Source organism: Microtus oregoni, unplaced genomic scaffold (assembly GCF_018167655.1).
Source record: "Microtus oregoni isolate MIOR12 unplaced genomic scaffold, Mior012 000003F_ref0000135, whole genome shotgun sequence".
Lineage (NCBI taxonomy): Eukaryota > Metazoa > Chordata > Mammalia > Rodentia > Cricetidae > Microtus > Microtus oregoni.
Window position 1 is genome coordinate 4,700,059 of NW_024543062.1, and position 15,575 is coordinate 4,715,633.

The 15,575-nt window shown below is 46.5% G+C and overlaps 1 protein-coding gene across 1 annotated transcript; it reads right to left on the reverse strand.

Annotated features, from left to right (window-relative positions):
• Positions 1-1,435: 1,435 nt before the first annotated feature.
• On the reverse strand, positions 1,436-11,441 carry LOC121445882 (paired immunoglobulin-like type 2 receptor beta-2). Its single transcript, XM_041648047.1, has 4 exons — positions 11,393-11,441; positions 10,673-11,083; positions 3,209-3,395; positions 1,436-1,448 (listed from the first exon to the last, which is right to left on the reverse strand). The coding sequence occupies exons 1-4, from the start codon at positions 11,439-11,441 to the stop codon at positions 1,436-1,438; spliced, it is 660 nt and encodes a 219-aa protein (XP_041503981.1).
• Positions 11,442-15,575: the final 4,134 nt, after the last annotated feature.

Below are 15,575 nucleotides of genomic sequence, written 5' to 3' on the forward strand. Positions count from 1 at the left end.
CAAAGCTATGCCTCTGAATAGTGCCACTCCCTATGGGCATATGGGGGCCAACTACAGTCACACTGCTACAGTGCCCTTGCACCTCCTTTGGCTGTGAGAGCAACCTGGATTTCATTCTTAATGGTCAGTGTGGATGCTGTCGTTGTGTCCCAGCATGCTCTTTGGTAGACGCTGACCCACTGACTATCAAACGTTAAGACAACCTTGTCTTGGGATGGAAATCTTGGAGTATGGGAGACCCCAGAGGACAGAATATCCACAGGGTAGGAAATCAGGAAAGTGAGTGTTTGTAGATGGCCTGTGAGGAAAGGAAGCACAGCATGGGACCCAAGCAAGCCATGGTCTGTCACCTGAGGAGGGGCATGGAGGGGCCTAGGGTTGTGGCTGAGATGTCAGTGTCCAGGGAGAACGGGAGAGAGGAACAGAGTTCTCATGCAGTGGTTCTCAGTGTGGACCTTGTTACCTGCTTCTCTCTGTGTCCCTGCTCCTGGACACAATCTGCTACTCTCTAAGGTCTTGGGGGGGGGGCAGCGCTAAGAGAGCCATGAGATCAAGTCTGGGGAGTAGAATATTTATTAAAAAGTGTTATTAATTCCATGGACAGATAGGAAACAGCACAGTTGGTTCCCAGGACCAGAGAAGACAAATTGACTGGGTTCTGAGGAAAGGAAGTCAGAGCGCACATGGCAGGAGTGGGGTTCTCTTTTGATCCTGTCCATGGACAGATGTTTCACAGCACAGGCCAGCAGCCCTGCTCTCTGATTCCCAGGCCATGGTAAGGGATGGGCTTGAGATGCAGGATGTGTGGCCAGCAAATCCTACTTTGATACAAACTCACCCCCCTGGTGTGCGATGCTGGCCCCTGGTTTTCTGGTAGTTGGGGACTAACAGACAGTGCTGTGCCTAAGAAGGAGAGGACAGATTTCCATAGTCAGTTTTCTATTTGCCCCATTTAGGTCCCCCAAATGAACACAGGTCATTGGTCTTGGCTGCAGACATCTTCTCCCACAGAGCTCTCTCTCTCTCTCTCCTCCCCATTTTTTTGTCCATTAATATGTAATTTTCAAACCCTTCATTAAAAATAAACTTTGAAAACGCCACGACCTTGATTTATCCCATTGAAGAATCCACATTATTTTTTTATGACCTAGTCTCTCATTGACTTGGAACTCAGCAATTTTGCTAGTCTAGCTGGACAGACAGCTCCACGCTTCTGTCTCTTTCTTGTCCAAAGAGGAATTACATATTTCAGTCACTCTCCTGGTTTATAGTGTGGGTTCTCCCAGTGAGACACAGGTCCTCCTACCAGTGTGCAAGGGTTTCTAACTCAACCATCTCTCTAGCTCCCTTTCATGCCTCTCATAACAAACTTCCTCAAGCAGCCCCTCACCTGCTCCTTGGAATGACAGCAGCTCACCTGGCTGGGGTTTCAGCTTTAGTCTGCTGGCCTGTAGGAGAAGAACCAGTGTCAGTGTGGGAGCCATGCTGATCCTCTGTCTGCCTCTCAGCTGTTCTCTGTGTTCAACATTAGGAGCTCAGGGCAGCAAACAGCTCTGTAGCAGCCAATCAGGGACAGATCTGAGAGTCCGCAGGACCTGAGGCCAGTCCTCAGCTGTCCTTTGCACAACACAGCCAATCAGAGGACAGCTCTCCTGTCCACTGCCCCTTGTCCATGCCCTTCTCCCTTTGCTTCTTCCCCTGCCTTGAACTCATGTCCCTTCCCTGTTCTCCCTGCTCTGCACTCACCAGGCCTCCCTTTTGTCTCCCTGCAACCTGTCTCCCTGGCTTCCCTGTTAGTGCAGCGCTGCACCCTGCAGATTCAGTCTCAGGGTTCAAATCCCAGTCAGACTTCTGCTGCCCCACAGACTGCTGCTCTCCACCTCTCACCTGCTCTTCTTATCCATTTCTAGGCTGAGCCCTTCTGAAAACCAAAGTTTTAGTCTGAATTTCTGGGCTTTCCAATATACTCCACTATCTGCTCATCTCTGCTCCTGTCCTGTAGTCTACTTACCATGGATTTAAGTCTGCTCTAAATCCAGTCCACACTTTATTTTTATTTTATGTGTAACCAAGCTCTTGTGGAAGCCAGGCTGACATTCAACTTTCTATGTAGCTTCAGTTTAGCTTGAACTCTTAATTCCCCCTTGCACTTTCCAATGCTGGAATTAGGGTGTCCCCTACTGTGTTCCCATATTTGTTTTTTAGAATCCTTCTGATTTTAGAAGACAAAACATTTGTCTTTACAAAAAGGCAGTTGGGATTTGAATAGGCACTTATTGACTTTTTAGACTGTTTCTCATCGTAAGGAGTTATCGCATAAAATAACATTTTCCATTATGCAAATATTCTTACATATTTCAGTATTTTCCTACTTTTTATTAATTTATTTTGTGAAGTACATATATGTATGTGTAGATTTGCAGATGTGCACACATGTGGGTGGTAGAGGTATATCCTTGGGAATCATCCTGCAGGAGCTGTCCTCTATAGCTTTGGGGACAGGTCTGCCCTTGATTGGGGTTCACTGATTGGGAAAGCTTGGCAGCACAGTGATCCTCATGGATCCTATGTCTCTTCCAGTGTCTGCCAATGTAGTCAACTTTATCTGTGAATCCTGGGGATGGAACCCAGGTCCTTGTGTTAATGGGGCAAGCACTTTACCAACTGAGCCGTCTCCTGGCTGCTCTGTAATTTCTCTCAGCAGTGTGTTGTTTTTAGAGTACAAATATTTTACCTCCCTTAGTGTAGGCTCTTCCCAGCCATTGTCTTTTTGCCTGTGGTCTATTGAACACCGTTGTCTTATTTTCTGTGTTGATACCATATCCCCAACATAGGCAGTTCTCTCTTTTCACGGTCTCACCTCCCGTGAGATGCTGTCCCTGAAGGCTGCTTTACCTCAGGCTTTGTTTAGCAGGTATAGCTCTTTCCAAATGAGCAGGTAGCCCCTGGGGCTAAGCAACTACTAGGTTGTTGATCTTACCATACACAGTTAGTCACTGTTGGACGTCAGCCATAAGTCATTCCAATAAATTTTCATATATTTATTATATGTTCAAAAATATATTTCACCATATATTTATAAATATATTCATTCCATAAATTCTGTGACCCTAGAGAACCCTGACTAATGCATTTACCTATCTCCATGTCCTACAACTGAGAAAACTCAGAGGTAAGCTCAGGTGAGAGCCTGTCCTGGACCACTCACCTTTTCTTCCACCAGAGGAAGATCAGCATCACATAGACGGGGGTTATGAGCACAGCCGTGGCCACCACCACCCCGACCGTGGCTCCCAGGTTCACAACTGAAGGATTCCTCTGGTCCTCTGTGTCCTCCAGTCCAGCCGTGGTGACTGCAGAGGTGATGATGGAGGGGCTCTGCATGGTGGTTCTGACTGCTGGGGAGAGATGAGGAGTGAGCAGATCCTCCCTGGATGAGGAGGGATGGGGGGAGTGTCACATCTTGTCTCCTCTTGGGAGGTGGGATGGGGAGCAGCTGTTAGAAATTCACAGAGGGGACCACATGCTGAAGGCTGAGACTCCAGGAGAGCAAGCTCAGTGCACGCCCTCCACCTCTCCTGGCTGTGTGTCCTTAGATTTACATTTAGTCACAGATAATTAAGCTATAAAAATACAGTTGTTTTGGCCATAAATGAATGGAATAAGCAGATGTCTCTGTCTGTATCGTGTTGCTCTTGGGAACTTAGACCCCGAGTTCATCCCTAGAATCCATTTGAAGAGCCTGGAGAGCTGAGAATGTTCTTTAATCTTAGCCCTAGAGGCAAAGGTGTTGAAGGAGCTGTGGGCTGCATTCCTGCCACCCAGATCCCAGCCACCTGGCTAGCTTATGCCCCAAAATAACAACACAAAAACTGTATTCATATAAATACCGCTTGGCCCATTTCTATTAATGTGTGTAGCACCATGAGGTGGTGACTTATCTTGCTTAACCCATATTTAGTAATCTGTGTAGCACCAGTCTTACTGGGAAAGATTCAGCATGTCTGACCTGGCGGCTTGCTTCATCACGTCTGCCCTGGAGAGGGGAGGCATGGCATCTGAGCTCACTTCCTCTTCCTCCCAGCATTCTGTTCTGTTTACTCCACCCACCTGTGTTCTAACCTATCAGGCCAAGTAGTTTCTTTATTAATTAACCACTGATCTTTCTTCATCACAGAGGCAGGCAGATCTATGTGAGTTAAAGTTAGTCTGTTTATGTATATTTAGTTCTGCACCAAACAGAGTTGACTGAGCTGTGTCCCAGTAAAAAAAGGCTGAGATAGGCATGTCCCTGGGGCTCACTGATTAACCAGCCTAGTCTATTTGGCAAACTTGAAGCTAGTGAGTGACCCTGTCTGAGAAAATAAGGGAACGGCTCCTGAGTGTTTCCTCTAGCCTCTGAATGTATATGAAGAATTGTCAATGCTTGGGGAGCAGGGGCCAGGAGCAAATGCAGTCCCAGAAGGCAACCCAGCCCTGAGACATTGCGGATCAGTATTGAGCAGCAACCCGACTCAGAGTTAGCATCTCCATCAGAACCAGAGTGGGACAGAACCAGCTACCTAGGACAGAGAGCAAATAGCTCCACCTGGAGAAGAAGCCAGAAGTAAATCCAGTTCCTGGAGCCTACCCAGTCCCGGGACACTGGTGGATCAGAATTGAGCCAGTGACCATATCCAGAGCCAGTGATCTTCACCAGAACAGGTTCAACTCCAAGCCAGGGAGTTCTGCAGAAGGGGATTCAGACCAGGATTTATAGAAACTAGGCAAAGCCAGCAACCTAGGCCAAAGTAGGCCCAAGACAGCAAACTGCAAGGGAGCAGAGTAAAGCAAGGAGTGCTGATCAATCTCCAGGAACACTGAATAACCATAGGGGTAACTAGAACTGTGACACTGACTGTACCACAAGGAACAACTATCTGAGCTTTGGATTCACTGATACCTAGAAGATTATTCAACAGAATCTTAGACAGCCTCAACCACACCTATTTGAGGAAAAAATGAATAGAAAAGTAAGTTTACATGCTACACCCAAAGAAGAACACAATACCAGTGAAACCTAAAGACCCCCTCAACAGCAAGACCTGAACAATCAGAAATGAATGAACCAGAATAAGATGACTTAAAAAATAACTTCAAGAAAATGTTTGAAACTTTTAGAGATGAAATGAGAAATTCCCTAAAAGAAATTGAGGAAAAGACAAAGAAAAAATTGGAAGATTCAGCAAATCACTTAAAGAAACCCCCCAAAATAAATAAAACATATAAAAGAAACAATTCAGAACTTGAAAACTGAAATAGAAACAATAAAGAAAACAGAAGCTGAAGAAATTATAGAACCAAAAATCATGAGAAAAAGAGCAGAAACCACAAATGCAAGCGTGAGCAGCAGAATACAAGAGATGGAAGAGAGAATCTCAAGTGCTGAAGATGCAATAGAGGAAATAGACTCATCAGTTAAAGAAAGCATTCAATCTAACAAAAGCTTAACCCAAAATATCTAGGAAATATGGGACACCATTAAAAAGCCAAATCTTAGAATAATAGGCATAAAAGAAGGAGAAGAAATTCAACTCAAAGGCACAGAAATTTATTTAACAAAATCATAGAAGAAAACTTTCCCTACCTAAAGAAAGATATGACTATGAAGACACAAGAAGCTTACATAACACCAAACAAACTGGATCAAAAAAAAAGTCCTCTAGCCACATAATAATCAAAACACTAAACATACAGAGTAAAGAAAGAATATTAAGTGCTGCAAAGGAAAAAGGCCAGAAACATATAAAGGTAGACCTATCAGAATTATACCTGATGTCCCATTGGAATTGATGAAAGCCAGAAGGTCATGGTCAAGCATTATTCAGACATTAAGGGACCACAGATGCCAGCACAGATTACTACACCCAGCAAAACTGTCAATCACCATAAAATGAGAAAACAAGATATTCCATGACAAATCTAGATTTCACCAATATCTAGCAAATCCAGCCCTACACAAAATACTAGAAGGAAACTCCAAACCAAGGAAGATGGCTACACCAACAAAAACACAGACATTGATGATCTCATTACAGCAAATTCTGAAGAAGATAAAATGCACAAATTAATATAACCAACAATGAAAACTAAATTAACAGGAGATAGCAACCACGGGTCATTAATATCACTTAATGTAAATGGACTCAACTCACCTACCCCAAATCTGATTCCCAGATGCAAGGTCTGTTTTTCTCTGCTCATCTGACCTTCTGTGGCTGTGAGGGTATTTTTGGTTCATACAGAAGTTTCAGTGTTGGGGCTTAAAGAGGTGGTCCTGAGGGCTGGGAAGAAATGAAGGAAGTGAGCATGAACTTCCCCAGTAGGAGTGAAGATTCTAGAGAAGCCTCTGCAGCACTCTTTGCCGTCAGACACTGAAGCAATGGACTCCAAGGAACTGGAGACACCCAAGGAGTCTCAAGCTGGACTGGAAGAAGGAAAAGGCAAAGCTTAGAGCCAGCCAGTAAAGAACTGATCTCCAGAAAGAGAGTTCACACAGTTCTGACAGCTCCTCTGATCACCCTGCAGGAGAGACTGAGACAGAGGATGATGGCTCACTGTGGGCGGGGCCACACGGGACCTGGGACTGCTTAGCTGTGCTTGTGTCTTGTCTTCTATTTAGGCCTAAACCTCAGGTCAGGATGGGTCAAATCCTAAATACAGAGTTGGGGGTTGTCACTGGACCTCCTTGTTTCTCCTCCAATCTGGACAAGCTGAGCGCAGGGAGGCTGTGACATCATAGAGTAATTGCCCAGTCATCTTTTCAGGAGAGACTTATCAGAACCAAGGGATCCCCTAAGGGCTAAACCCAAAGGCAAGGCTTTTGCATTCTTGCTTTGTGAATAAAGTGGCTGTCCTTTGCTGTAGATTTTTCACTGTAGCTGGCTTCCCTTCTGTTACATATTTGGGAATGAATTCCCTAGTTCAGAACAGTTTCCCACTGCCAGGCCTTGTTCCTCTGTCCTAGGTAAGCACAGAGATCTGCCTTCCTGCAATTGTCTTTATCAGCAGGCATCCAGTCAGGGCTTCGGGTCCAGGCATAGAGCATCACCTGCCCAAGATGCTGCTCTGGTTTTACCCCACATAAAAGATTCTTACCTCCTATGCTCACCTTCACCTCGGTACTGATGACTTTAGTTCAGGACTCTCAAGGGCAGCAGGAGAAATAATTAACTGCAACCCAGAGAAAGACCCACAACACCAGGATCAAAATGACTGATAACAGCATAGCCCAGAAGCATAATTTAGAGGCCTGACTGTCTTCTTTTTAGAGCAGTGAGTCTAACTCCAGACCTAGACGATAGAACTGCATTGTCTGGTATCTCGTCTCATATGAGGGATGCGGGATGGGGAACAGCTCTTACAAGCTCACACAGGAAGAAGGGAACAGATGCTGAGGCTGAGAATTGGGTGAAAATGACAACTCTACTTCCTGGTAGGAACATCCTCAGACTCTCATGTCATCCCTTACAAAGAGCAATCTCTAAGTCACACAGATCTAAACAGTCATTTTCTAGTAACAGTCCTTGTTAGAACAGAAGTAGCCTGCCAGGGTGGACAAGGCTGCTCCTTAGACGTGAGTTATTGAACAAATTCTCAGTGCCTGGCATGGTTTGCCTCCCAAGGCATTATCGGTGAGTGTGGTTCAGAGCCCCCAATCCCACACAGAGTATTGTGATTGCTCTTGGTTGCCCACCCCAGCTAGATGGTAAGAACCTATTGTTGAAGACGCTGCTTGCTTTTGATGTAGATATGATGAAAATACATTGTAAATTGTATGAAATATTTAATCAAGTACTACTAAAATCTTTTTGCTATTTGTTTTATGTGTGTGTATTATGTGTCTGCTGAGTGTACATACATGTACCTATACACACAAGCACATGAGCACACACACAAACACACACATACAAAGGATAGAGATGTGCACATGAATATGCATGTGTGGACAGAAGAGGCTTCTGTGTCCTCTTACAACATTCTCCATCTCTTCCTCAGGGGCAGCTTCTCTCTGTGAAATGGGGGCTAATGCCTCAGGTAAACTCAAAGCCAACAAACTCTGCAATCCTCCTGCCTCCACCTCCTTGGTGTCACAGCATATGCAGGGACATCCAGGTTCCTCCGTGGGTGATGGGATTTGAATTTTGGTCCTCACAATCACAAAGCCACTGCTCTTAACATTTATTTATAGATGGAGTCCACGTAGCCCAGACTGACCTTGAATTTGCTGTGTAGCTAATGACCTTAGATTCCTAATCTCTTCGCCTCCACCTTCCACTGGGATCACAGGTTTGCACCACCCCACTTAAAAAATCAGTTCTTATCTCACTGGTGGAGGAACCTCTAATCCCAGCATTCGAGAGGTAGAGACAGGCAGATCTCTGAGTTCAAGGTCTGTGTAGTCTACATAGCAAGTTCTGGGCCAGCTAGGGCTACATAGTGAGACCCTGCCTCAGGTATAAATGTATGTAATGTATGATATATCATTTGAACTTAGCAATATGTGGTCCAGTGGCTTACAGTGCATCCATTTTGTGGAGCCAGAGCAGCCATCATTACTATTCAGTTCCAGGATTTTTTATATAACGAACGTCGTTTGTTGCCCCAATCTTAACAGGAAGTGTAGGCAAACGTGTGTGTATATGTACATATATCTATACTTACATACTACCTTCTTTCCCAGAACGTCTCAAAATAACAAAACAAAAAACAAAGTTGTTGGAAATGTCAGGGTTGAGTAATGAGAGGGAAAGAGTCTCATCGGCCACTGTCATGGATAAGGTTAGAACTACTGGAGGTAATGAAGCAAATGGACTTAACAGACATCTATAGAACATTCCACCCAAATAGGAAAGAATATACCTTCTTCTCTGCAGCCCATGGAACCTTCTCGAATATTGACCACATACTCGGAAACAAAGGAAACCTCCACAGATACAAAAAAATATCAGTGTCCACCTGTGTCATATCAGATCACCATGGATTAAAGTTAGAATTCAACAACAATCCTACCTCCAGAAAGCCTACAAACTCATGGAAACTGAATAGTCAACTACTGAACCACACCTGGGTCAAGGAAGAAATCAAGAAAGAAATTAAAGTCTTCCTTGAATTTAATGAAAATAATGGGACAACATACTCAAACCTATGGGACACTATGAAAGCAGTGCTCAGAGTCACTAAGGAAGTGCAGTCCCGAGAGAAGAAAAGGCAGTTCAGCAGCTGAGGAGATGGCTCAGTCCAGAAAGTACTTGCCCTGTGCTCTGGTTAGTTATTGTATCAATTTGACAAAGCTGTAGTTATCTGGGAAGGGGACATCAACTAAGAAAATGCCTTCATCAGATTGCCCATAGGCAAGTCTGTAGGACATTTTCTTGATTTGATTGATGTGGGAAGGCACAGCTCACTGTGTGTGGTGCCATGTCTGGGCTGTTACTCCTGGATTCTATAATCAAAGCATGCTAAGCAAGCCCAGAAAACAGCCCTCCTCCATGGCTTCTGTTTCAGTTTCTACTTCTAGGTTTTTACCTTAGGTGATCCTTCCTGGGGTATCATACACTTTCTTTGTACGGCAGGCTATGTGATCACCTGTAACCTCAACACCATAGGAAATGGGGACAAGAGGATCAATGCAGCTTCATAGCCCTTCAGCCTAGCCCAGAACAGTGAGCTCCAGGTTCAGTGAGAGACCCTGCCTCAAGGGAATAAAGTCTGTCTTACAAGAGGAGGATTCCCAGTGCCGCACTCTGGCCTTCCCAAGCACAAAAATGTGGTATATGTACACACACACAAACATACAAGACACACATGCACACACATACATATATGCTTACATCATATTTATATGCTCCACAAAATCAAGATAGAAGGGAGGCAAAAAATAGTGAGCTTCAGCAGAGGCCATGTGTCTATAGTTGAGAGACGCTTGGAGGTAAAGGGTCTTTGTGGGGTCTGTTGGTCACCAGTATGACCTGGGGCAGGGGTTGAATTCTGCTGGTCTCCATGTCTCTCTCTCTGTATAATGACCATGAGAGTGCCCAGCAGTGGTGACAGGTGGCCGTGGTAACACCCACAGGGTAACTAGGCTGGGACTGAGTGCACCCGGTGTGGAAGCTGAAATCACAGCTGCCACAGAGGAGGTGAAGCAACCAGGAGACCTGATCATGGTAAGAACGTGAGGGAGAAGAGGGAACTGAGGGAGGGGAAAATGAAACTGGGGCAGAGACCCAGGGGAGTGTGGGTATACATGGGGGACAGAAGGCGCGAGATATAATGTGAGCTGAGATCTAACGGAGACCCTGGCACAGCACAAAGTGAGGGCTGCTCCATTTTGTAAAGATCAGGTACTCATGAATTTCTGGCAATGAGGGTGGGGTGGGCAGGGTAGTAATGTAGTTTGGAGAAAGGAGCAGGAGACTGGGCCATCTGAGAAGAACTGGGGCCCGGGAGTGGGGTGATATCGGAGGGCACAATGAGGGGGCAGCTTTGAGAGAGATGCTACGTCTTGCAGGTGATTATGGGGAAAAGAAAGGTAGAGCTTTGGAGAGTGGATAGAACACACCAGAGGAATCTGGGAAGGATCAGACTTGCAAGATCTCCAGTGACATCTATGGTATAAAAAAGCCAGGTACACAGGACTGACCTGGGAAGTGCTTCCTAGGGGTGATGGTGAGTTGGGTCCCATTGATCGACTGAAAAATCTCCATGCCTTTTGTCGTTTTCAGACAAATTCGGCAGAAGTACACTGTCTGGTCCTTCTCCTTCAAGTCAAAGATTCTGAGGACTCCGGATGTCTGAGGCTGTGTCCAGTTCAGGATGAGCCGGTCCTTGAAATGCTCATGGATGAAACCCGAGGAAGAGTTGTAGATAAATTCCCCATGGAAGCGCTGCCATTTCCAGAGAATCCTCATCTGTGGATCCTTTGCCAACTCCCAGGGGAAGTAGAAGAAGAAGGGGATCTCGATGGAGCCGCCCTGGACACCAGAGAGGCGTTCTGGTTGGTTGACACCAAAGGTATTTCCTCTGTTGGATCCTGCTGAGTTCCCTGGGAAGGATGGGGAAGAATCTGAAACCACTGCAGGGGATGGAAAGGACACCCCAGAGCTTCCCGAGTCTTCACCACAGGCAGGAGTAAGACTAGGGAAGGACTATCCCCTTGTCCCACTGTTCAGTAGGGGACAGGATAGACAGGAAGAGTTGAGCTGGACCCACTCTGAAGATGAGCTCTCTCTTGTGGCTCAGAGGACAGGTTGGTTCTTCTAGCAGTCACCTGTCCACAGGACAGCCCAGTCTTCCCAGCTCCACTCACTCCTCCTGTGGTTAAGTCTAGAGTAGTGAGGTTCCCACCACTCACCACCTTGCAGGCATGCTGCTGGGAGCAGCAGAAGCAGGACCGAAGCCATGTAAGAAATTTCTCTAGGAAGTGAGAACAGAGGAGCCTTCAGACAGTGGAGGAGGGCCTGTGGAAGAACTCTGGGTGCTCAGGAGTCAGTAGAAAATCAGGGTAAAGTGACCGACATTCCCTGGCCCTTCTCATGTGGAGGACTGAGTGGGGGAAGGACCTCCCCTTCTCCACCTCCTTCTGGCCACCAACTTCCTTTATCATTCTGGCTTCTTTTTTCCCACATTGCAGAAGATCCACCCTTGTGGTCACTGAGAAGATGACTGCACCCATGAGCTCAACCCCCATTTTTTGCTGAAAGATGCAGCCTTGACCTCTGCATGCCGGGCTCTCCTCTCTTCCACCCTGACCTCCTGTCTCATCCAGTCTTTCCCATTCCCTATGCAGCCTGCAATCACTGTTTCCTCAGCTTCATAATTTCCTCCACTCCTGCCCTCCCCTCAGTCTGTTTCTCACTATGTCTCTCCTCAAGCTGGCTTTCTGTGTTTCTCTCTCTCTCTCTCTCTCTCTCTCTCTCTCTCTCTCTCTTTCTCTCCCTCTGTATAATAATCACAGTTAAGGGTCTGATCATCTTCTGCTCACCAGACACAGCAAGGAAGGAGGTGATGAGGAAACACATTCAGTCCCCAGTTCTAGCTTGGTGGCCCCATCATCGTCTGCTCTTTGCACTCTTGCTGCCTGTCAGGGACTCCTCACAGCGGCCCTGGAAAACTAAGGCCCAGTGGACACTCTCGCCCTGGCTGCTCGCTGTTGCAGAGTCTGTAACTTCCCTGTGCTTCCTGGTGAGTTATAGATTCGTCTTCTTCACCATGACAGTGACTCCAGAGCTACTTCAGTTTCTGAAGGAACTTTTTTGCCTCCCACCACCCTTAACACACACTCAGAAGAGGAAACCAAATATCAGAGAAGCCTGGCACATGTCACATGACTGGCACACGGCAGGTGACTGGACTTCAGTCCCACTGACTTCTCCTACTCTCACTCTCCACACTGACTTCCTGCTGCCTGCTCGGTGCAGCCTCTGAGCTCCCCTCAAGGCCACGGATCCGCTGCTGGGCTCCAGGGAGGCTGTTCCCACAGAATACTTCAGGATTCGTTCTATCTGTGGCTGTTCTAGAACCTTCTTTGAATGGAGTGGGCAAAAGGGTTCAGAGCAACAATGTGTCAGTCACGACATATCACCAGGGACATCTCTGGGTGTGGACACAGCTGGTCTGTGAAGAGAGTTGAGTTGTGAGATGTGGGGGCAGTGGCTGTGGTGGTCACAGGGCTGGTTTTGTGGAGGTCATCTCACCCTTCCCCATTTCAAGGTGCCACCAGTTCCCTGAAGGGCAGGAAGATGTGATTGTACCAAAAGAAATGGCATTATACTCTCTGAATCCTTAGATTTCCTGGCATTGATTGCCTTCTCCATGTTCCCCTGCAGGTGGCTATGCAGCCGCCTCTGTCATGTCTGCTTTCTCTGCCTTCCTCACCCCTTGCTAAGTTTCTAAAGGAAGGACTGGGCCTAATGAGCTTGCCCTGTGCCAGCTGTTGGCCTCCAGCATTGTTTTATTGTTAAAAGAGATAGTATTTATACATGCCTGCATATGTACAAACTGAACGTCTTATTTTTAATCCTGTATATATTTTTCACTTACTATTTAACCTGCGAACTATTATTGCCTACTAAATGTTGTTCTAAAACATCTGTTTCTGCAAACAGGAGTCTTAACAGAGCACCACAAAGCAATAGAGGCTGAGGATTGGTAAGTGCTGTGGGCAGACATATTTCTTACAACATCCTGTTTTGTTATTTCAAATTATCAACAGGCTCTTGTTGGTCTCTCAGGATCCCAGCTGTCCCATGTGCTCAGCCTCACTGCTGCCACCTGCTGGCCACACAATTCCAAATCATGAGCTCTGTTCTAATTTCAAATCCTGGACTCAGTTGTATCCCATAGGGACCCTGCTGTGGGACGATTTCTGTCCAGCAAGCTGTAATCAGTCTCCTCCAGCGAAAACTGCATTTCCACCAATAGCAGTGACTGGGCCCTGAAGCCACGAGTCTTTCACAGGGAAGTGGCTCGTTCTGTGGAAGAGCAGCTGGGGGCTGTCCAGTGCACACATGGGGCTGTTACATACATGTGACCATGGGGAGGAGTGTCAGACTGCAGTGTTAGAACCTGGCTGCTGCTCAGGCTGTAGCACAAGTGTGCCCTGCACCCACAGAATAAATAAGTGTAATTTTAAAAGCTAAAACATAAAGTGGGCTAGGCATGATGGTGCATGCCTTTAATTCCAGCTTTGTGGAGGCAGAGCCAGAGACAAACACGAGTGGATCTCAGTGAGTTTGAGGCTGTCCTGGTCTATTTATCACTTTCCACGCCAGCAATGGCTATATAGATTTTGTCTCATAAAAACCAACCAAGCAAACAAACAAAGAAATTCAAGGTGGAATATGTCCTGAGTAGTAATGCCCGAGTTTGTCCGCTGGCCTCCACATAGGGAAGCTCACACGTGCACACATGTGCAGCTGAATACAGTCACAGACACGTCATGCAGGGAGACATCCATAGCTGATGTGCCCCACATGTTTACCCAGTCCTCATCCTGAGTAAACATGGCCTCCAGAGGTCAGCCCCTGCGACTCTTCAGACTCCAGTTCCTGATCGTGTCCCCAGCATTCAGACCCCGATTTTATACCCAGCTGTGTATTCCCATGACAGTGATGGCAGAGAATAGACTCAACCATTCCTGTTTCTGCCGGAACCATCCAATTCCAGAAACTTCCCTCAAATAACACAGTGAAGGGCAGATGGGCCCTGCCCCAGCAGACAACTCATAGATGAAAACTGTCCATCTGTCCATCCATCTGTCACACCATCCACTCTCCCACTCCTTGAATTTTTATCCCCAGTGGCATCTAAGAGCACCCAGAAGAAACCCAGAGTAGCTGCCCAGATTGGGTCCCGAGAGAGTCAAGGGGATGCTAGAGAGAGGGTGGAAGATGATGACCTGTGGTGTAGACAGGATACTCAGTCTGCAGCTAGGACTTCACATTAGCAAAGTTGCCCCGCCCCCATCTGCATCCTCATTTCTCCCCTTGATGACATCAACATCTGTGATGTGTTCTCCATCCTCAGTGTGAGCACCTCCCTGCATCCCTGTAGAGGGGAGCCCCAAGAAGAGACTCTATACAGTGTCCTACAAGTCTAGTGAGTGGCATGGTGACCAGATCAGCCATCTGCTCCTCTGTGAAGTCTTCCAGGTTCTGCAGATAGCCAAGGCAGAGGAAGGAACTCACACGTCATTGAGTTTGAGGTCACAGAAACTGAGAAACTCTCAATTTCCTCCTCAAATTTCTATATTGCTTAAGCCAACTATTAATAGTCACAAAATTTATTTCAGTGAAACTAACGAAAAACTGTTTCTTTAGATTCTCGTGTCTTCAAGTTCACAAGTTCACTGCTGCTGAGTTCAGTCTCAGAGTCTTGGATCCAGTTACACTACAGCAGACATCTCACAGCTGACCCAGGAGAATCTACTGTAGTCGTGAGAAGCCTTGGTGACTTCTCCATCACCCCTCCTAGCTTCAGCTCCTCCCATGGGGATGGGACAATTTCCAGTGACTCAGCAAAGGCCCCTGATTGATACACATTTGAGATTTGTCACTGATGGAAAAAGAGGTTCATCTATGCAGGACTGTGATTGGTGGATCTGAATCAGCACGTCTGTCTTAGGGTTTCTATTGCTGTCAAGAGACACCATGAGCATAGCAACTCCTATGAAGGAAATAATTTGGGGTGGCTTCCAGTTTCAGAGGTTTAGTCCATTATCTTCATGGTGGGACATAGCAGCATGCAGGCAGACATGGTGCTGGAAAAGGAGCTGAGAGTTATGCTTCTGAATCCACAGGTATCATGAAGTGAACAGTATCTACGGTAAGTGTAGCCTAAGCATTGGAGACATACAACCCACCTCCAGAATGACACACTTCCTCCAACAAGGCCACACCTACTCCAACAAAGCTATGCCTCCTAACAGTGCCACTCCCTATGGGCATATGGGGGCCAACTACAGCCGCACTGCCAAATGCCTATGCACCACTTCTGGCTGTGAAAACGGCCTGGATTTCATTCTTATTGGTCAGTGT